The sequence below is a fragment of the Diabrotica virgifera genome, chromosome 2, assembly GCF_917563875.1.
Source record: "Diabrotica virgifera virgifera chromosome 2, PGI_DIABVI_V3a".
Taxonomy (NCBI): Eukaryota; Metazoa; Arthropoda; class Insecta; order Coleoptera; family Chrysomelidae; genus Diabrotica; species Diabrotica virgifera.
The window spans coordinates 176,164,767-176,188,613 of NC_065444.1; the positions used below are offsets into that span (position 1 = coordinate 176,164,767).

At 30.6% G+C, this 23,847-nt stretch overlaps 1 protein-coding gene across 1 annotated transcript in view; it reads right to left on the reverse strand.

Annotated features, from left to right (window-relative positions):
* Nucleotides 1-9,058: 9,058 nt before the first annotated feature.
* The window catches only part of LOC126880865 (uncharacterized), a 34,862-nt gene continuing 20,073 nt past the window's right edge, over nucleotides 9,059-23,847 (reverse strand). The window contains exon 2 of the mRNA XM_050644935.1: nucleotides 9,059-9,185. Within this exon, the coding sequence (XP_050500892.1) occupies nucleotides 9,059-9,185 (127 nt within the window). The remainder of the gene's footprint in view (nucleotides 9,186-23,847) is intronic.

Sequence of the window (23,847 nt, forward strand, 5' to 3'; positions counted from 1 at the left end):
GTTTCCAAATGCATAGTCCATGTTTCGTAGCTTGAGTCGTTTCCGAAAGTTCCGTCCTGTATTCCGAGGCAAATGTTCAGGTTTCGTAACAGTGTGTTTTTTCCGGGAGTGGGTTGTCAGCCCACTGCCCAACCTTCCTCCTTTATCCGGGCTTAGGACCGGCAGTGGTGACTCCTGAGCTACTCGATTCACCCATTTGTCACCACAGGCGGAGTTTTATTAGAGATAAATAAATGGTTAAACATAGTCTTTATAACTGAATGTGCAATAATGTAACAAATTAACAAATATTGCATAGTATGGAAAGTGTGCTTTGGCGACTAGACAATTCTTGTTTTGTTGAAAATTGTCAGTTAGAATATGTCAGTTGGAGAGTTTTATTTTTCGATTCTGCAGTTTTCTTGCTAATATGCCACATTTAAGTGAGGTAGTGTGTGCTAGAATTGTTACTTTAAGAAATGGGGTTACAGACAAGAAGATATTGCGTGGATAGCGAATATCCATCAGTCGACTGTTTCTCGTATATCAAAGCGATACAATGAGACTGGGGAATACAAAAGGCGACCTGGTCAAGGACGAAAAAGATGTACAACGCCAAGAGATGACCAAATATTTAAGACTTAAATCTTTGCGAAATCGTACACTGGGGAATACAAAAGGCGACCTGGTCAAGGACGAAAAAGATGTACAACGCCAAGAGATGACCAAATATTTAAGACTTAAATCTTTGCGAAATCGTACACTTACAGCTTCTTATCCCAAAAATGAGTTACTGATCACAAGACAAGTTAATGTAAGTGCCAAAACTGTGACTCGAAGACTTTTCACAGATGAAACGGGGATACAATTATGGAAGCCAGATGGACGTGATAGAGTATACAGAAGGTCTGGGGAACGTTTCGCAGAATGTAATCTTGTACAACATGTTAGTTTTGGTGGCTGTTGCATAATGTTATGGGGTGGCATTAGTTGGGAGAGTTGTACGGAGCTTATTGAGGTGAATATTCGAATGAATTCTGACTGGTACATACGGATCATCCTTGAAGAGCATGTTTTTTCTTATGCCGGCTTCATTGGGTATGATAACTTTGTATTAATGCATGATAATGCCCGTGCACATACCGCAGGAACAGTTATACAATATCTTGAGGATGTTGGAGTTGAAGCTCTTGACTGGCCACCAATTAGCCCTGATGCAAATCCTTTAGAACATATATGGGACATCCTAAAAGACGTATACGAGAGAAATTCAGCTCCAAACTCAATTACAGAATTAAGAATTTCTGCACAGGAAGAAGGGAATCGACTCCCGCAAGAAACCATCCAAGATATTCTGCGGAGCATGCCTAAAAGGATGTTGAAGGAAATTATTCTATTATCGTTTTTGTTTCTTTTTCTAACTAAATGTTATAAACAAAATCAGACTATTACATTAATTTCTCTACAAATTAGTTGTGACTCTGCAATATGCAAGTTACTTGAAAATAAATATACGTAGGATAGTTCAGCTCAACTTATTTATTAATAAAAAGTACAAAATTTTTTAAAAGGAGAAAGATATACATACTTCAAAAATTAAATATGCAATATTTTTGTTCGTGAATGTATATTCTGTAAAAATATCAAGTCAACTGAATTTGCAGCCAAATACGTTCAGAGACTGCACTAGTAGTCAGGTAAAGTAAATTCGCTCAGCCGGGATTCATTTTGACAGATTCAGTGTTAGACCAGGGCGGATCTGTAAAAATATTAGTACATTTGGACGTTGAAAGGTGACTCAAATTTTTTTGCAGAAATTGCTTGAAAATAAATCAAATAATAATATTTGAGTTATCCTCCCTGTCAAAAAGGTCCGGAACATTGTTTAAATAATTAAAATGTCAAAAAATGAAGGAAAAATTCGATTTTTTTCTTCGTTTTTTGATTATAACTTTAAAAGTATTCATTTCCGAGAAAGGTTGTACTAACATAAAAGTTGCGTAATTAAATTTGCTACAATATAGAATTAGCTAAAGATTTAAAAAATAGTCACCCTGGTTGGCAAATAGCAATAATTGCGAAAATAACCATACAAAAACAAGTATTAGCATTTTACGTTTTTCAACCATTTATGCTAAACTCAGGACCTTCATATTTCACCCATAAAAACTTTATGATACAGTAAAACAATACTGTAAATTTCGTTAAGATCGGTTCAAAAGATTTTGCAAAATAAATTTTGCAATCCAGCTTTCGCAAAAAAAATTCATTTTTTCAAAATGTTACAGGACTGAAAATACAGCAGATAGCAAATTGAAATTTTTTTGCGTATAGAAGTGTACTGTACCTTTTATTTTCAATTATTGCAAAATTAAAATCAATCAACACCCACGGCGTCAAGAATTTTTTTAAATAAACATTAATTATTGGTGCTACGCGCAGGACAGGGGATAGTTTGCTCTGATTGAGCATTCCAATGACCTTTGATAATGATTGATACATTTTAAATTTTAATACATTTCGATATAAATAAATAAATTTGTTTATTGCAAAATAAAAACACATACTCTATCCTTTGAAATAACAGTTTTTTAGCAAAAACTTTCTTTGTTCATATATTTTAACTTAGAGAATAAAAGTTTATTATTTTTAAACATATGCAATTGTTTAAACAATATTTCACAAACAATAATAAAATTAGTTTGATTTTTGTGGAATTAAAATATTAAAATACAACAAAATATAGAGTAAGAAAATAATACATTAGATAAAGATTGGAAGAAATTTTGATGGAAATCAACTTGTGTGAATAGAACACCGCTGTCCTGCGCGTAGCACCAAAAATTAATGTTTTCCGCAAATCGCCAGGAAATTTTGACATTCCTGTCAAAATTTCTTGAAGAAAAAGTCAGGACTTCCTTACTGTAAGGAAATGTCATTTCCTTACTGTAAGGAAATGTCATTTCCTTACTCTAAGGAAATGATATTTCCGTACAGTTGTTAGTGTTCTACATAAATGATAGAAAACACATTGCTATTAAAACCTTGTAAATTACCTTAATCATTAAATTTTCTTTATCTGGAGCTTCCTGGATAAATTTTTCAATTTCTTCCTTCGTTAAAATCTTAGATTTCTTTGCCCTATAACCTTGAGCTTGCCGTTTCAATAAAGAACGAAGTTTTGAGTATGTAGATATATCTACATTGTGTTTAAGTGCAAGGGTTGACTTCAGCATTGAATAATTGGCCCATAATGTTGAAGATTTCATCTTTAAACAAAGGTCTAGGAAGTATGCCATTACAACATTTTCTGAGAAAGAACTCGTATTTTTACTCATGCGATAATCCATAAAACGTCTGTATGCATTTTCGTACTTTTCTCTTGATTTCTTTGGCAATAATTCTAATGAAGCAGTATTCACTGCCTCAACCAGCTCTGGAGGAGTCCCAGGAATGGAAATTTCATCATCACTTATCATTTTACTTTCGAGAACACCAGCAATTAAATTTATAAGCGTCAAGTTTGACAATTCAACCTCAATACGTTTCCATAGTAACCCAAGTAATTTTATTAGGAATTTCAAAGCACCATTTATTTGGGAATAAAATTATCGCGTTTTTTTTAAATCAATCAATATCTGTCGAATTTTAAACGATTTGCGGAAAAATAGTATGTTTACCTCGTAGGAAAAGCCACATTCCTGGACTCTGTGTTTCCTGGAATCTTCACAGTCGTCCAGGAATGTTAAGCTTTTCCTACCCGGTAAACAATGTACTATTATTTAAAAAATTTCCTGACGCCGTGGTAATTAATCGATTTTAATTTTGCAAATTGCAAATAAAAGGTACAGGACACTTCTATAAGCAAAAAAAAAATTAAACTTGCTATCTGCTTTATTTTCAGTCCTGCAATATTTTAAAGAAATGAATTTTTTTTTGCCAAAGCTGGATTTCAAAATTTATTTTGCAAAATCTATTAAACCGATCTTAATGAAATTTACAGTGTTGTTTAACTATATTATAAAGTTTTTCTGTGTAAAATATGAAGGTCCTAAGTTTAGCATAAATGGTTGAAAAATGTAAAATGCGAATACTTGTTTTTGTATGGTTTTTTTCGCAATTATTGGTATTTTGCAACAAGGGTGACTATTTTTTAAATCTTTAACCAATTTTATATTGTAGAAAATTTAATTACGCAACTTTTATGTCAGTACAACTTTTCTCAGAAATGAATATTTTTAAAGTTATAATCAAAAAACCAATAAAAAAATCGAATTTTTCCTTCATATTTTGACATTTTGATTATTTAAACAATGTTCCGGACCATTTTGAGTGGGAGGATAACTCAAATATTATTATTTGATTTATTTTCAAGCAATTTCTGCAAAAAAATTTGAGTCACCTCTCAACGTCCATCTCAAAACAGATGCGCCCTGGACTATGTAGGAAACTTATACCACACAAAAAGTCCTACCTCACACTATTAACTCAACTCAACTTAATCTTTCATTAAAAAAGAAGAATTATTGGAAATAGTGGAAGTGTACCTATACTAAACTCATAAAATTTTGTGGAATATATTTCTTCAAAATATTGTTATTTTGTACAATAAATAATTTTCTCATTTGTTATCAACAGAGTCAGACAAATATGCAATAGTGCATATGCATTTGCGTATTTTTGTAGTTTCTTCTGAATTTTGCATATACTGGTATATTTAAAATAAAGTGCATATAATAGGTTTTATTTTATTTACAAAGCGAATTTATTTGTTTAATCATGGTTCAAATACCTTCGTACCTGATATTCCTGTGTGGATCAAGGCATCCAGAATTAATCATTGATATGAGAAAATTATTATGCTCATCATGCAGTAAGTAAATACAAAGTAAACCTAAATATTTTAAATTGCATAAAAAGAATCAGAAAACCAAAAAATATACATTTTTAATTTAAATGCTTTAAATAACCCCCGATCTAAAAATTATTTAGTTTACTGTAGGAATTATTTTGCAGATTCAATGCGAAAAAAAATCCAAATAGTCCTGCATTGCAAAACTGCTTTACACACCGGTAAAGAAAATAAATTAGTATCGAGAGAGAAAAAGCAAGATTCGATATCTAGGTGCTTAAAATCAACTAATCGGAAATCAAGTGAGCAAGAGACATTTAACCATGATTTGTTCGAAGCATTGTTAAGCTAAAATATATCTTTGTCCAAATTATCAAACTAAAATTTGAGAATGTTTTTTGGAAAATACCGCAAATGGGATATTCCAAGTGAAAGAAGCTTAAGAAAAACCGAGGTCGATTCTGTAGCTATATTCTACGGTACTAAGTAAAATAAAAATTAGATATAGGAGACAATTATTCTTATGTATGTGTGGATGAAACAATTGATTTTTCTGGACAAAATGAGCAAGCTTGTAAATCGCATTTAATTGCCTCCAAGCAGTTGAATAAAACCAACTCACTACGTAACAGTTTTAAGGTTTTTGCAAGACAGTTTAACAATATGTTTTCTTCCTTTAGCTGTTCCCAACGAAAAATTTTTCTTTTTCTTTCAGATGCTGCACCTTACCTGGTTAAAGTAGGAAACAATTTGAGAAATTTTTATCCAAGTTTAGTACATACAACTTGCCTAGCACATGGTTTAAATAGGGTCGCAGAAGAAATTAGAAATAAATTTGCCCTTGTTAATAATTTTATTTCAAATATGAACACAATATTTCTTAAGGCACCTACAAGATATCAGTTGTATAAAGAATATTTGCCGAATCGTCCTCTTCCACCCAAACCTATTGTTACTAGATGAGAACTTGATTAGAGGCTGCAATGTTTTATGTAGTAATTTTTGCAGAATTGAAGCCAGTAGATTCTTTCGAACCACTTATACTTTTCAAAGAATTGATGAAAAATAAAATAGTAAATACCACAGCAACTTTCATACTTAAAATATTATGTATATGCATGCATATTTGACACAAATGATACATGCATATTTGACATAAATAAATGCATGTACATGCATATTTGATACAAATAATATGCATATATATGCGCATATATCTTCCTTTTCAGCCTGCATATTTGTCGGACTTTGGTTATAATATATTATAATGTGTAAATAAATAATTATTGATTGGCATTAGGTTTATGTTATTTATGCGTTGTTACTATTAATAATATTGGCTATAAGCAGGTATGATTGGTTGTGTAGTAATTTCGAGTCAAGTTTAGCAACCTAACTTCCCAAAAAAATACTAACATCATTAGACAGTTGTGTCTCAGATTAGCGAATCTATCACTATACGTTATTTATTTAATGTTTGACGTCAGTTGTAGTTGTAAATCCATATATGTATTTTCACATTTATTCAAATGTTAAAATAATTTTGAAATGTGTAGAAAAAATTTAAAATAATTAATATTTGTATTATTCTGTTCTCCAAAATGTCAGCTATATAATACGCTACTCTATACATTCGTGAAAAAGCAATTTGTATAACAAAATAAAATTTATAATCAATTATATTCTCATTAAAAACAAATTTAAATTTCAATTTATTTTGGCACACCATTTGCTGAATTCAATTTAATATTGGAGAGGGGTGTAATTTGAAATATATTGTTTGCGGGTCAGAGGTAATATTTATCATAAAATATTTATACCGCAAGGCATTCAAAAGGATAATTTTTGTATCCACTTTGTGTTAGTGGATTTTAAAGATAAAAATATAAGTGGGTCAAATGTATGGAAATGTAAATATTTTAAAAGTTTCAACAATACTCATATGCATGAAAAGCTTAAAGTTTGTAAGTTACATTGTAACTTTAGCCCAGTAAATGACCGTTTTGAGGTGTAATTTTCAGGGTCACTTCCGAATTGCATGAACATTTGGTTTTAGATTCTACCTACCCTCAAGTTCAAAGTTGAAATTATGCCGTTGGTTGCTTTTACTGGAGGGGGGGTGAAGAAACATACATTTTTCGATGGTGACGTATGAGTCACCCCTTCTCGGAGATGAAAAAAACATGCGTTCAAGATAAGTCTGGAAATAGATAAATTCACTAATTTTGTAAGTAACTTTTGTTCTATAGAGTTTATTTCGAGTTATTTTCGAGTGAAATTGTGTATTTTTCAACTAAAAAACACGTTTTCAGGAGTATTTTCGCAAATAGCTCCGAAGAAATATTCATAGCAAAAATGTAGCCATAAAAACAAAAAAAAAATGGTGTATTAAAGAAGTCCATCAACCCAGTAAAAGCAAGGTTGTAGCTCATGAAAAATACGTTCTCATTCGTCAAATTCCAAATTGATTATTTCAACGTAAAGTAACCAAACAATTAAGCATTTTTCGGGAAAAACTTATTAATTTTTTAAGGTGTTTAGAAAAAACTTTACATTTATTTTTTACAAAAGTTTTTTTGCCAAAAATTCGTTAAAATCTCTCCCTATTTAGCACCCTAAATAAACCTGTTTACTTTATATTTATGTGTATTGTTTATACAATCTGTAAGTTTGACCTGTTCGAAGTGCTTATTTTTGAAAAAAATTGATTTTATAGAAGATTTTTAAAAGTTTTGGAAAAATGCTCTTTTTTTTTCAAAATATCTTAAAAATTATTAGTGACACGAAAAATCTTAAAGAGTAAAAAAATGTAGGTTTTGCTTTTATAAATATGCTAGTTTTATTTTGTTTTTCTGTAAGAAAAAAATAGGTTAAGTTATGGTTGTCCAAAGTTTGCATACACTCGTGATTAGTGACTTGTCCAAGCCCTTTCAATTATAACCATTTTAAAAATAATCACTTTAAAACGGTGAAACTTATAGATGATATAAAAATACATGAGTAAAGTGAATTGTTTGTAAAGCGTTAATGATTATAGTATTTAGTTGGGATGCTAAATAGGGGGAGATTCACACGAGTTTTTTTACCAAAAAAGGGTGCAACTTTATTTTGAACGCAACTTGCTTAGTTTTGTTGCTAAAAACTTTATAAAAATTTTTAAAAAATGCTTTTTTTAAATATTTTAAAGCTTTAACGGGGTTTTCTCTAAAAGTGTGCCACTTTTGGATATTTCACGTTTAAATATTTGATTTTGAATTTCACCAATAAGAACGTATTTTTCATGAGCTACAATTTTGCTCTTGCTAAATCTATAGACTTCTCAAGTACTCAGTTCTTTTTTGTTTTTCTGAGCTACATTTTTAATAAAAATAGTTTTTTCGATGAAATACTTAGGTACTTTTTGAGTTATTTGTAAAAAGCCATATGGAAACCTGTTTTTGTCGAAAAATAAACATTTTTAATCGCAAATAACTCGAAAAATACTTTACAAAAACTCTATCGAACGAAAGTTGCCTAGAATTGGTTAATTTGTCCATTTCCGGACCTTTTTCCGGACCATTTTAAACGCGCCTTTCTCACCCCCGAGAAGGTGTGACTGTCACCCCCAAGTAAAAGCAACCAACGGCACAAATTCAACTTTGAAGTCGAGGGTAAATAGAACCTGAATCCAAATTTTCTTGTAATTCGGAGTTGACCCTGAAAATTACACAGTATCGCCGTATATCCCGTTCATTCACTGGGCTTATTTGGGCTCCAAATTTACAGCGCGGCAAAAATCTCTTTTTATTTAACTCATAAAAGAGAAGATTTGAATTGAGTGGTAGGTCTACATGATTGCGATTGGTTGAAATTAGGAATAAGCGCGTAAGTGGTTTTAAATAAACCTTCACCGGCTGTCGTCTTTGACATAAAGGGGCATTCAACACACATAACCGACATAACATTAACGGAAATTTATTTAATTTTATACAAATTTTTTTAAGGACCTTCAAGGTTCCTGTAAATGGTATGTTGTCTTTTACTGAAACCGATGGCACTTAAGAATCAGTGTTAAGTCCTATCTTGTTTAACCTCGCTATAAGTGATCTTTGTTTTAATTTACTTTCTCCTAACAAGTAGGTATGTACCTTATGCAGATACAGTACTGTCTCGTTCGTTCAGCATCCACAAGCTCTAAAATTTTGCAAGCAAGCGGCAATAAACATAATAGGAGCTCCAGTGGGTTTGTCATAATATTCTGGTGAATCTGTACACTTCTCTTTTCAAATCTGTGCAAATTTGGACGTGAGTTGTTAAAGCGGTAACCGCTGTAGCCGTTTTAGCTTGCTGGTCTGTGAGTTCGTTGCCAGGAATACTAATGTGAGGCGGAATTCATATTATAAAGGTAAGCTTAGTGTTTAATATAGAAAATATTAGAAGAGGGGATGATCGGTAAATAATTTCTGAATAGCTAAAATTGAAGCTAGATACCTAGTTTGTACATATGGCAGCAGTTTGTGTTCGGGAGGAGACTGAACAGCCAACCTCCAAATCACTTTTGGAAGCATCGCTGTATAACACTTGACCAAAGTGATTGTTGTGTATAATTAAAAAAATAGTTTTTATTATGGGTTGTTTAAGTGTTTCATATTTATTGAATTTTATTAAATATGTGTTAGTTGGAGGGGTGCATAATCCAAGAAGGAATTTCATAATACGGGATTAGCCCAGTAAATGACCGTTTTGTAGTGTAATCTTCAGGGTCAACTCCGAATTGCATGAAAATTTGGATTTAGGTTCTACTTACCCTCTACTTTAGTGTTGTGCCGTTGGTTGTTTTCACTTGGGGGGTGAGAAAGTCACTCCTTCTAGGGAGTGAAAAAACAAACTTTTAAAATAAGTCCGGAAATTGATAAATTGACTAACTCTAAGTAATTCTTGTTCTATAGAGTTTTTTAACCAATTCAATATTTTCGAGTTATTTGCGAGCGAAAATCTTTATTATTCAACAAAAATAACCACGTTTTCAGGCGGTTTTTTGCAAATAACTTAAAAAGTAAGTATTTTATCGAAAAATCTATTCGTAGCAAAAATGTGTCACATAGAAAATCAAAAAAATGGTGTATTTGTGAGGTCTATAGACCCAGAAAAAGCAAACTTGTTGCTAATGAAAAATACGTTCTTGTTCGTCAAATTGAAAATAGAATATTTCAGGGTGAAATATCCAAAAAAGAAAGCACTTATGGGAGAAAATTTATTTACTTTTTGAAATTGTTTAAAAAAAAATTATTTGTAATTTTTATAAAAGTTTCTAGCATCAACACTGAATCAGTTACGTTGATTATTTCATTCATAGGAGATTCTGACCAATAGAAAGCTACAGACATGCAAATTAAGGTGATAATTTTTGGTAATCTCCCGTCGTTAAGCATATTACGTCAGATGCCCTTCGTTGCTACGAAAAAATACATTCAGTGACATTAATGACAAATGTTTTAAAAATTATAAAAGTGATGACTTTCAACCGTCAAATACATATTTATAACAACTGTGTGTTTAATTTCACTAATTGGTACTTACATATATAAATTACAATAAAATTTTGGTTTTGAACAGTTTTATTCATGAAATAATCGCAACAAATTGCACTCGAACTCTAAAATTAATATAGAATTTTTGCCCTCGTGACACTTTGACATAATTTCACTCGCCTTCGGCTCGTGAAATTAAAACTGCCAAAGTGAAACTCGGGAAAAATTCAATAATTTTAGAGCTCTTGTGCAATTACTACTGAAAATAAATTTGGTCTCCCATTTTTTTGGTTAAAAAAAAATGGTGATAATCTCCCTCAATTTAGCACCCTAAATTAAATCAGCCGTTACCTTTTTACTATTTACTTTTAGTCTAGTAAAATAAAATTACACTACATGTAAATAAAAATGTAAATTCGTACAGGTTGAAACAAATTTTATATCAAAGTTTAGGTGGGTACAAAAGATATTTTGAAGAAAGTATCCAAATAATACAAGGGGATCATTGTTTAAATAATTAAAAAGGGGTCATTTTTGCAAAAAAAATACTTTTTTAACTGCTGAGGTCATTCAATTACTAATGAAGGTCTATAGGATTATTTTCTACAAAGCTGAAGAGTAAATCTTTCACATAAGACTTACTAAATTAAATTTGACCCCCTATTTATTTAAATAATTATACATAAAACTTTAAAAACAAATTTGCAAAATATTATTTTTAGCGTTTTAAATAAGCACTATAAAATATTTTATTTTATAGACTAAGTTGCGCTATCTTACCAGTATTAAGAAAAAAAAATGGTTAAAAAATATTTAATATTTTTTGAGATATTGAATTTGTTAATTAAATGTTACTATATTTTCAATTGCAAAAACGCGGTTGTTGCCAAAGACTTATTTACCTGTATTAAATCTCATTATTTTTATTTTTATGTATTTTTTCGATAAATGTATTGATAAATTTAAATTTCAATTAAACTTCCCCCTAAAATGGCATTTGAAAATTATTCGAATTTGTTTATAATTTGCTGTTTTAATAACGTCGCGGGGATTAAATATTTTGAAATGCCGTTTCGATAATTGGATTTCTGGGTATTGGGTATTTTTCACTAATTAACAAATTTTTTTGTATTTTTTTCCTCTTCTTTTTTTTTTCTTGGAGTTATATTACTACGGGCCCTTTTAGGGTTAAGTTTCATTAAGAATGTCGACTCTCTAAGTTGTAGATTCTAGACCTAAAAATATTAAGATTTAACTAAAATCTCTTAAATAAAATGTGGATACTTACTGAGTTACAGAGTGTTTCATTTAAAAATTTAAAAATTATTGTTACCAAGTACTTTAAAACTATTTAACGTATCCTTATCATACTTGGCAGAAAGTGTGGGTACTATACAGTCTACTAAATTGTGATAAATAAAAGTTTCTAGCTGCTACCAGAGGCGTACGACAGGGGATAGTGAATGATTGACCCTTCCCACATTCTACGCCACTGAGGGAATTACTATTTTAGCGAAATTTTTCGATTCCCCAATACTTTCTATGTAAATAATATACTCTTTACTGGTAACGATTAAGTCATTAGTTTTCGAAATATTGGACGTTAAAAATGAAATGGCATAGTTATTTTGATTTATTCATTCATTCATTTTAAACTTCCAATATATCTCAAACTGATTACTTTATCGATACCAATAAGGTTATTTACATACAAAGTATTGGAGAATCGAAAAATTTCGCTAAAATAGTAATTTACTCAGTGGCGTAGAATTTGGGAATGGTCAATCATTCACTATCCCCTCTCGTACGCCTCTGACACTAGCTAGAAAGGTTTATTAATCACAATTTAGTAGGGTGTATAATAGCCACACTTTCTGCCAAGTATGATAAGGATACGTCAAATAGTTTTAAAGTACTTGGTAACAATAATTTTTAAATTTTTAAATAAAACACCCTGTAACTCAGTAAGTAGCCACATTTTATTTGAGAGATTTTAGTAAAATCTTAATATTTTTAGGTCTAGATTCTACAACTCTGAGATTCGACATTCTAAATAAAATTTAACCCTAAAAGGGCCCGTAGTAATATAACTCCAAGAAAAAAAGAAGAAGAAAAAAACGACAAAAAATTTTGTTAATTAGTAAAAAATTCCCAGGAACGCAATTATTGAAACGGCATTTCAAAATACTTAATCCCCGCGACGTTATTAAAAAAACAAATTATAAACAAATTTGAATAATTTTTAAATACCATTTTAGGGGGGAGTTTAATTCAAATTTGAATTTATCAATACATTTATCGAAAACATACATGGAAATAAAAATAATGAGATCTTAAGCAGGTGAATATTTCTTTGGCAACAACCGCATTTTTGCAATTGAAAATAAAGTAACATTTAATAAACAAATTCAATATCTCGAAAAATGTTAAATATTTTTTGACCAATTTTTTTTTTACTTAATACTGGTAACATAGCGTAACTTAGTCTGTAAAATAAGATATTTTATAGTGCTTATTTAAAACGCTAAAAATAATTTTCTGCAAATTTGTTCATAAAGATTTATATACAATTATTTAAATAAATAGGGGGTCAAGTTTAAATCAGTAAGTCTTATGTGAAAGATTTACCCTTAAACTTTGCAAGAAAAATTCCCGTAGACCTTCATTAATAAGTGACTTACCTCAGCAGTTTAAAAAGTATTTTTTTTGCAAAAATGACCCCTTTTAATTATTTAAACAATGATCCCCTTGTATGATTTTAATACTTTCTTGAAAATATCAGTTGTACCCACCTAAACTTTGATATAAAATTTGTTTTAACCTGTACGAATTTACATTTTGACTTTTTTTTATTTTATTAGGCTATTTATAGGTATTATAGGTATATGTATTTTTTATATTATCTGTAAGTTTGACCAATTCAAGTGCTTATTTAAAAAAAAAATATTTTCTGCTAAAAACATTTTTTCTAAAATTCTAGGAAAAAAGACGTGTAAAAAATGTAGTTTTTGCTTTTATAGATATTTTAGTTGTACTTTGTTTTTCTGTAAAACAAAAATTGGTTAAGATATATCGGTTCAAAGTTTGCCTAAACTTGTGATTAATGACTCGTTCAATCCCTTTGAACTAAAACTCTTTCAAAAATAAGCACTTTAAACCGGTGAAACCTACAGATGATACAAGAAATATATAATTAAAGTAAATTTTTTTTAAAGCGGTAACGATTAATATAATTTGGCGTGCTAAACAGGGGGAGATTTTCAGGTTTTTTTCTACCAAAAAGAAGGGCCAGCCTTATGTTGAGCGTAACTCGCTTAGTTTGAATGCTACAAACTTTTACAAAACATAAAAATGAATCTTTTTTAAAACACTCAAAAAGTTTTAATGGGTGTTCCCCAAAATATGCTTCATTTTTTGGTTATTTTATGTTGAAATATTCGAGTTATATTTTGACGAATAAGAACCCGGACTTATTTTAAACGTATGTTTTTTCACTCCCGTGAAGGGGTGACTTTCACTTCCCAAGAAAAAGCAAACAGTGGCACAAGTTCAACTTTGAAGTGAAGGCTAAGTAGAACCTAAACCAAATTTTTATGCAATTCTGAGTCGACCCTATAAATAACACGGTATCGACTTATTTCACTTTCATTAACTGGGCTAGATGGGAGAAGTGACTGTAAAGTTGATGTCGCTTGTTATTGTAGATAATATAGAAAACAGGTTTTTCTTATCATCCTAAACATACGATAATGGCAAACTTTATCCCTCACAAAATGTAAAACTATTAAATTTAGCAGACGCTCTCCAATGCCTCCTATATTAGTGCAGTCACTGAAGGTGGATATGAGTTATTACCTCTAATTTCGTTAAACCTGCATTGATTTGCATGAAATTTGGTGAGTGGTTAGAGGATGTCTCAAGGAATAAAAGTGGCATGGTGCCCATTTGCGCTTTTACCATGGGGGTGGATGCCACTCCTTCTCGCGGGCGAAAATTATTTTCTTAAAAATAACCCCATACTTCGATAGAGGGACAAATTCTAAGCAAAATTTGTCAGATCAAGTTATTAAAATAAATAAAAACTTTTTCAGTTATTAACAATCAAAGATTTTAATTTTTCGTGAGAAAAATGCATGTTTTTAATCGATTTTTGATAAATAACTCAAAAACTATAAGTTTTAACAAAAAAGTTATTTTGACCAAAATTAAAGATAATAAAAAATGAAATAAACTCCTTACTCAAAAAACCTTTTAGTGTTAACTAAAAGTGAGTTATAGCTATAGGTAATTGAATGTATATTTTTTTCGGCGAGCACCCAAATCTAAGTATTTAAGCTTATATAACGGGAAAATGATGCATTTTATAATAAACTTATTTAATATTTGTCAAAGTACTTAGAAATATCTATCAACTGAACCCCGAACAAGTTGATTGCGTTAAAATTTGTGCTCCAAAATTTTTTCAAAATTTATCTTTTAAAAATTTTTCCAAAAAATGTTATTGTGTTTTTCTAAATAACTCAGTTAATTTATAAGGTATCAGGTTCACATGAAAACTATTTGAAAGCTAATTCCAAGGGCTATTAAACCGCTATTAAACTTAATCTTTAGCACTGTTTACTTTTTTAAAACTAAAAGGTTAAATGGCCCCGGTTAAATGGTTCTCGCAGCAAATTTTAAGCTTTAAACGTTTCTGTCTTGATTATTTTTTAACCTACAGAAATGGTAAAACTGGTAAAATATTCAGTATAGAAAAAACTAAAATTTGGTTAAAAACAATTATTTATGTATATTGAGTATTTTTGGAGTTATTATCAAAAGAAAATGAAAATTATGATAATTTTAAAAATTCTGATTTTTTAGTATACATTTTTTCAAAAATATGCATTCTAAGCCGGTCAAAATTGTTTAAATCATTATTTATGCTAATGTAAAGAAATTATAGTAAGGATTACTATAAATTTTAATTTTTGTTGAAATGACGTATGTTTTATTTTTCACTTTTTCCTAAAAAATTCGAAAGGGTTCTTTTATTTTCATCATAACTTGCGTAATTTTAATGCTATTAACTTCTTCTGGAGCTCATTTGATAGGTATTTCGAATAGTATGGTATAGTTAGACCCAAACCCAGACATCCAAAGTGAAAGTTATCCTCCAACACCAAATTGTTCTATATGGTCCACATAATGTTCAGAAAAAAGTCATACCATTTTGAGCATCGGGTTTGGGGGAAGAGGGGGGATAAATCTGCAAATTCCTAGTTTTTTAAGTTTTTCGTCAATATTTCTAAAACTAAGCGGTTTGTCATGAACAACCCTCTACACAAAATTGTTCTACATTAAATTTGAAATAAAAAATGCCCTATGCATAACCCTTCTAAAATGAACGGTTCCAAAGTTACGGAGGTAGTATAATATAATTGGTCCAAAAAAAGGCCTAACCCAGACATCCAAAGTAAAAGTTTTCCTTTAACACCAAATTGTTCTATATCGTCCATATATTGTTCAGTAAAAAGATACACCATTTGGAGCGTCCGGTTTGGTGGGGAGATACGGGGAAAAGTCGATAAATTAGACGTTTTTTTAAGTTTTTCGTCAATATTTCTAAAACTATGCTTTAGCGTAAGGAATGTTCTATAGAAAAATATTCTACATAAAATTTAAAACAAAAAAGGTTCTATACATAATTGTTATAAAATCAACGGTTCCAGAGTTACGGAGGGTGAAAAGTGGAGGTTTTCGGTACTTTTTATATTTACCGATTTCTCCCCCCTCTCCCCCCAAACCCGACGCTCAAAATGGTGTGACTTTTTTCTGAACATTATGTGGACCATATAGAACAATTTGGTGTTGGAGGATAACTTTCACTTTGGATGTCTGGGTTTTTGGTATAGTTATATCATAAATATTGCCCAAAAAATATAAAAAGTATCGAAAACCTCGAGTTTTCACCTCCGTAACTCTGGAACCGTTGATTTTATAACAATTATGTATAGAACATTTTTTGTTTTAAATTTCATGTAGAACATTTTGGTATATAACATTGTTTACGCTAAAGCATAGTTTTAGAAATATGTATCAAAAACGTAAAAAAACTACTAATTTACCGGCTTCTCTCCCATCTCCCTCCCAAACCGGACGCTCAAAATGGTGTAACTTTTTCCTAAACAATATGTGGACCATATAGAACATTTTGGTGTTGGAGGAAAACTTTTACTTTATATGTTTGGGTTAGGCCTTTTTTTGGACCAGGTATACTATAACCTCCGTAACTTTGGAACCATTCATTTTAGAAAGATTTTGCATAGGGCCTTTTTTATTTAAAATTTAATGTAGAACAATGTTGTGTAGAAGGTTGTTCATGCTAAACCGCATAGTTTTAGAAATATTGCCGAAAAACTTAAAAAAGTACGAATTTACCGATTTCTCCCCCCTCTCCCCCCAAACCCGTGGCTCAAAATGGTGTGACTTTTTTCTGGACATTGTGTGGACCATATAGAACAATTTGGTGTTGAAGGATAACTTTCACTTTGGATGTCTGGGTTATGCCATCTTTTGGATCAACTATACTATACTAGAAATATTTTGACAAGTATTTAAAAGGTATATTTTATAAAATGCATAGTTTTCCCGTCATTTAAGATTGACTACTTAGATTTAAGCACTCGTCGAAAAAAAATGGATTTAATTACCCATAACTCACTTTGAATTAACATTAGTTTAATTCTTCAAGTGAGTATTGTATTAAATTATTCATTTAATCTTCAATTTTGGTAATAATAACTTTTTTGTAAAAGCTTATAGTTTTTGAGTTATACGTGAAAAACCGCTTTAAAACATGCATTTTTTACGAAAAAATTAAATCTTTGATCTTTAAAAACTCAAAAAGTATTAAATTATATTAATAACTTTATATAACCAATGGTGCTTATAATTTGTTCCTCTATCGATTAGTGGTATTATTTTTAATCAAATAATTTTCACCCCCAGGGTAAAAGCGCAAGTTGGCATTATGTCACCTTGGTTCCTTGAGGTATCCTCTAACTACTCAACAATTTTCATGAAAATCGATAAAGGTTCAACGAAATCGGAGATGAAAACCTTCAGTTACTGCACTCTACCTATATTTGTAAATTATTCACCTCTTCCTGTAGTTAATTATTATAAAATACATACTGGGTTTGACATTTAACTCCCGTCTCTCTTGAAAGCAGCAAATCCCTTAACCACTGGCATACGGTATGTTATACCCTGCTGAAATTTTATTTTGTTGTATAACGTGTTTTGTAAAAGATTACTAGAACACCATTAGTCTAGAGAAATAAAGATTTTCTCAGAACACTGAAATATCCAGGTAGCTGACTACTGTTTTAGTTATTGTATACCTACATGAGGAAAACCTACCTGTTTCCTGCCTAGAGTTCGCATCCGTTTTTTAATTATTAACAATTTAGTGCAAAAAACGCAATTTTTTCGATTTTTTTCACTCCATTGAAAAGCTATAGTTGATATCAAATTAGTTGATAGAATAGTTGATAGAATAGTTGTTGATAGAATAGTTGATATCAAACTAAAAATTTTATTTAGCTTCAACAGGACATTGAAAAGGCTTAAAAATGCCGATTTTTGAATGTTAAAAAGTCAATTTGTTGCTTCGAAAATTGTAAAATAAATGAAAATCGATTATTGCTAATAATTTTTACTAAATTTAACTTAGAACTTTAGTGTTCCACCCAAAGTTGGGTATTAGGGTACTTAAGAAACCATCAAAATTTGAGAGCAATCCATTGATTAGTTTAAAAGTTATTCTATTTATTTATCCCAGAGACCTTTTTTTCTCAATAAGGTAAGACAGAAAATATTGAAGACAGCTCAACACTGCGAATGATGCCAAATGAAAGTAGAAGAGTGATACTGCCAAAATGTAGGTATTAAAAAAATAAAAAAAATATTTAATACAGTCAAAAATCCTAACGCCAAATTTTTGAAACTTTGTAGTTTATAAATAAATATTTGAATAACTTTAAACATAGTCCGTAGAAAAACTCTTTTTCATCATTCTCTTTGCCTTATCCCTATGAGGAGTCGGCTTCCCTAATTGCATTTCTCCACACAATTCTATCTTGGGTCATATCAATGTTACCCCCCTTAACCAACATGTCCTGCCTTATCGTCTCCCCCCAAGTCTTCTTTGGTCTTTCTCTCCTACTCCTTCCAGGAATCTGCACTGCAGATATTCTTCGTATTGGGTGATTAACGTCTCGACGTTGAACATGACCAAACCATCTTAACCTATGCTCTCTCATTTTGGCAGCATCAATTGGTGCCACACCTAGACTTCCCCTAATATACTCATTTCTAATTTTATCCTTCTTTGTCACTCCACTCATCCATCTAAGCATTCTCATTTCCGCCACATGCATTCGTTGTTCCTCTTTCTTTTTCACTGCCCAACATTCAGTTCCGTGCATCATAGCCGGTCTTATGGCTGTTTTATGGAATTCTCCCTTCAGCTTCATTTGAATTTTTCTGTCACACAACACACCACTCGCTTCTTTCCACTTCATCCATCCAGCCCTAATTCTACTGCATGCATCTCAATCTATTTCTCCATTACTCTGTAATACCGACCCTAGGTACTTAAAACTATTGCTTTTCACAATCATTTCACCATCCAAAGATACCATTTTATTTGTAGTAACTCCATCTTTAAATGAACATTCCAAATACTCTGTTTTTGTCCTACTAAGTTTTAAACCTTTTTCCTCCAGAGCTTATCTCCACTGTTCCAGTTTTTGTTCTAAGTCTCTTTCACTATTTCCTATTAACACTACATCATCAGCATACATTAGGCACCATGGAATACTACCCTGTAGTTTCGCTGTTATCTGGTTCAAAACTAATGAGAATAAATAAGGACTGAGCACCGAGCCTTGGTGCAATCCTACTTTCACCTGAAATTGATCAGTCTCTCCCACACCTGTCCTAACACTAGTCGTTACTCCCTCATACATATCTCTCACAATCTTTACATATTCGCCAGGGACTCCTTTCTTGTTGAGTGCCCACCACAGAATCTCTCCAGGAACTCTATCATATGCTTTATCAAGATCAATGAATACTATATGAGCGTTGGTCCTGTATTTTTCAATCAGTTGCCTTACAATGAAAATTGCATCTGTCGTTAATTTTCCCTGCATAAAGCCAAATTGATTATCGGATATTTCGGTTTCTTCACGTATGCGTCTATCAATTACTCTCTCCCTTTTTTTAGAGAAAAACTCTTTTTATGCAATCGAAAAGCTAGTATTTTAACACGAACTTTCAAATAAAAAATAGCCTAGGTTCATTTGGCCAAAGTTTGTTTGACCATGTGTTTTTTTTTAATCGCAGCTAATTTGTTTATTATAATTAAGGAATCCCATTGATGCCATTTTAAAGAAAGGGATTTGTATATTTTGTTTAAAAATTGGCACAAACATTGTACCTTCACAGGACACTCTACGAATTTTCAAAAATGTAGTTCAAATAGTTACTTGGGGGAACCTACAAGTCGTCCGAGTTCAAGTACAGAAAAAGCAATTTCAAACTAATACGTACAATTTTCTGTATCTCCGGATCTAGTCAATGGATTTTGATTTTTCTTTTTTAATTTGTATGTAATTTCTACGTACATTACAAATATGCAATTTGTTTATAAATTTATTAATTAACAAACAGTCTAATTTGTTTAAATCCATTGAGTATATCCCGAGATATAGAAAATTATAATAGTTTTAACTTGGATTTTTAGTTTTTGAACTCGTGCATTTGTCGGCTCCCAGCTCCCCCTTCACTTATTACGACTAGTCACCATTTGAACTACATTTTTAAAAATGTGCGAAAATCGTGTAAAATACCAGCTTTTCGAATATGTAAAAAGATTTTTTTGTACGGAAAATAATTTAAAGTTATTCTAAATATTTATAAACTGCAAAATTTCAAAAATTTGTCATTAGGATTTTTGACTATATTATATATATCTTTTGGTGGGAGGGCATTTCATACCAAACTTTCCATCTTTTTGAGAGGAGTGAATTAACATCCAATTGCTCCAAAATATTTATTAAGGACCACTGAAGCAATAATAAAATTAGAGAGAATTCTTTCGATATTTTATTTAATAAGTGTACTGAAAATAATAGGCAATTGATTATGTACTACAGAAAGGAACTACAACGTTAACAAGGTTTTATTATTTCATGTGGTCACTGAATCTGTATATATGAAAAATCCGCGGAGTGCTACCATTTAAAGGGGTGCCTTTTTGAGAAATGGGTGAATTAGTCCCTGGGCACAGGTTACAGTAAGGTGAGTTCTATGCACTTTTGGTACAAAAACGTCTACATAAAAATTGTTCCTGGTTAAATTTCCTATCTAAATATAACTTTTTAAAGTCAAAGATTCTTTTTTTTTACAAAAATATATTCAAAAGAAAAAGCACAAAGAAACCCAAAAGAAAGAAATTTTGTTTTTTGTCCCATAACTTTTGTCCACGGGGATATAGGTATAGATATTGCTTCACAGAAAAAAAGGTTACATATTTTCTCTTTAAATTGATGTTCGGTAGAGGTCATTAGGATTTACAGTTTTCGAAATATGATTTTTTAAATTTCGCCACTCACAGCAATTTTGGGCAATTTTCCTTGTTATTTGGCAAATATTGTTCTGTAACTTTTTTTTACGTAACTTTAGGCATATGCAATGGTACACGTAAGAGGAATAGAAATCAATTACCTTTAAAATATTCCACTGTATAATGTTGTACGGCTTCTTTTAAAGGTTATCTTTTTTAAGATTTTATACTTTTAACGAGTTCTTATATTTTTTACGATTATTTTTTAAATTTCCCATTATAACTTTTTTAATGTGATTGTGTGTTATGATTAAATCTTATTTTTTATAGGTAGTACTTTGGATCCACTTGACTAGGCCGGGCAAACTTCAAAATATGGATTAATTCTAATATTTACTGTCAAAGTTCCTGCACCACAAGCTTTGCTTGAAAAAATAGCATGTAAATGTACCAAAGGATGTACAAAAAGCTGCTGTTGTAGGAAGATAGGAATTAGTTGTTTAATATTCTGCAAAGGGTGCATGTGCATGGGTACTAATTGTGGGAACTCTAAGATAACTGAGGTATCAAAGGAAGATATTGAAGCTAATGCTAACGAAGAGATGGATTTTGATTTTGAAAATTTTTTAAATGTCAACGTTTAAATAATTTTAACTAAAGTGATGTTTTCTAAAACTAATGTTTATGTAATTTTTGTAAAAGAAATAATTTTAAATAATACAGGTGAAAAAATATCAAAGAATCACTCGGTTTCCATTATTTAAATATAGATGATACACGATTTTAAAGAACAGAAAGTAAGCCCTCTTTATTGAGCAATATAGTATATTCATGTACAAGAAAAAAAATTATAATGAGAAATTTAAAAATAATCCTAAAATTAAAAAAAAAATACCTACTTATTACATTTTGAAAAATAATATCTTATTCAAAAATAATCCTAGAATTTTTTGTAATACACCATTTTAAAGTAAACAAAGTAAAGCTTTTTTATTATATAATATAATATATACCTACCTAAATGTAGAAGAAAAAAAGTTATAATGAGAAATTTCAAAAATAATCGTAAAAAATATAACAAATAATATTTTTTTATATTATGTGTTATATAATATATAATATAATACTAAATATAATATATAATATATTATATAATAATATTATTTAATTTTTATATTATATTATAAAAAATCGTTAAAAGTATAAAATCTTGAAAAACCATAATCTCTTTAAAAAAAGTCGTACAACGTTATACAGGAGACAAATTTAAAGGTAATTGATTTCTATTCCTATTACGTATACCATTGCATATACCTAAAGTTACGTAGAAAAAAGTTACTGAACAATATTTGCGAGATAACAAGGAACATTGCCCAAAATTGCTGGGAGTGGCGAACTTTGAAAAATCATATTTTGAAAACTATAAATCCTAATTACCTCTACTTAAAAACATTTTAAAGAAGAAATATGTAGATTTTTTTTCTGTAAAGCAATGGCTATAGGTACCTATATCCTCGTGGACAAAAGTTATGGAACAAAAAACAAAATTTTTTTCTTTTTGGTTTCTTTGTGCTTTTTCTATTGAATATATTTAAAAAATATATCATTGACTTTAAGAAGTGATATTTAGATAGGAAATTTAATCAGGAACAAATTTTTTGTAGATATGTTTGTACCAAAAGTGCATAGAACTCACCATAACGTAACCTGTGCCCAGGGACTAATTCACCCATTTCTCAAAAACGAAATTAAACGTGCTTTAAATGGTAGCACTCCGCGGTTTTTTCATATACAGATGTCCACTGACCATATGAAATAATAAAACCCCGTTAACGTTGTAGTTCCTTTTAGCTATCTTATTTTGAATATAATCAATAGCCTATAAGGGCTGATTCGAACATTGACAAATTTTCCTAATCCTAATTACAAAGAGATTTATACAAACATTAATTATATTTATAGTGCTTTGGGGGGTGTAAAGATACAGAGAGTTAAGCGAAGAGAATGTAATATTATACGTATAACAAAAAACAGCACATTTCAAAACACTTAAATTTGCACCAGAAGCGATAAAAAACACTTTTCTACTCGCTTTGCCTAGCCGAGGCCTACTTGCAGACTGTATCAATTTCGAGGTTCCACTACGAAGGAAGCGCGGGCGATATATCGGCAGAAAAAACTAGTCTTAACAACAAATAAAGGTTCACATTAGGGGAACGAAATAGCTATTTGTATAACAAGGGAGGAAAGTGCTACTTATCCTCCCGAGAATGAAGTTTACTTACAGTAATCATTCAAGAGAGGAAAATGCACTTTACTCCCATGTTATACATATGGTTTTTTCACCTTCCTCAAATAACAAGTCATTTTTAAAACGTTTTTATATGTATACTTGGCTTGGTCGGTGTCACGGACTCGCAAATTTTGTAATCCATTTTAAAAATAGTTCTAGGCTACGTAGGTACCTGAAATTTTCAGAATAGCTTTGAACTAGCTAACAATGCAATATTTAACTGCTATTATACAGGGTGATTGATTAGTAGGGTAAAGCTCCGTAGATCCGTTATAGTAATGGATAGCGATAGAAGTTATTAACAAAAATTGTAGCCAACTTTGAGCTTCACATTAAAAAATTAGTTAGAATTTTACAGGGTGTTCGATAAGATAGTGGCAGATCAAACCTATGTTCTTTTAAATAGAACACCCTATATTTGATCCTGTATTCGAAATCTTATTAACTTCTCCATTACAAAAATATAAAGGTTTGGTATGTTATACAGGGTATTTACAAAGTTATAACAAATTTTATATGAAAATCGTTAACAAGTTTAACTCCCTGTATAAATAAAAATAAGCACAAAGGCAATGGTTTATTGATGCCATATTTTTTT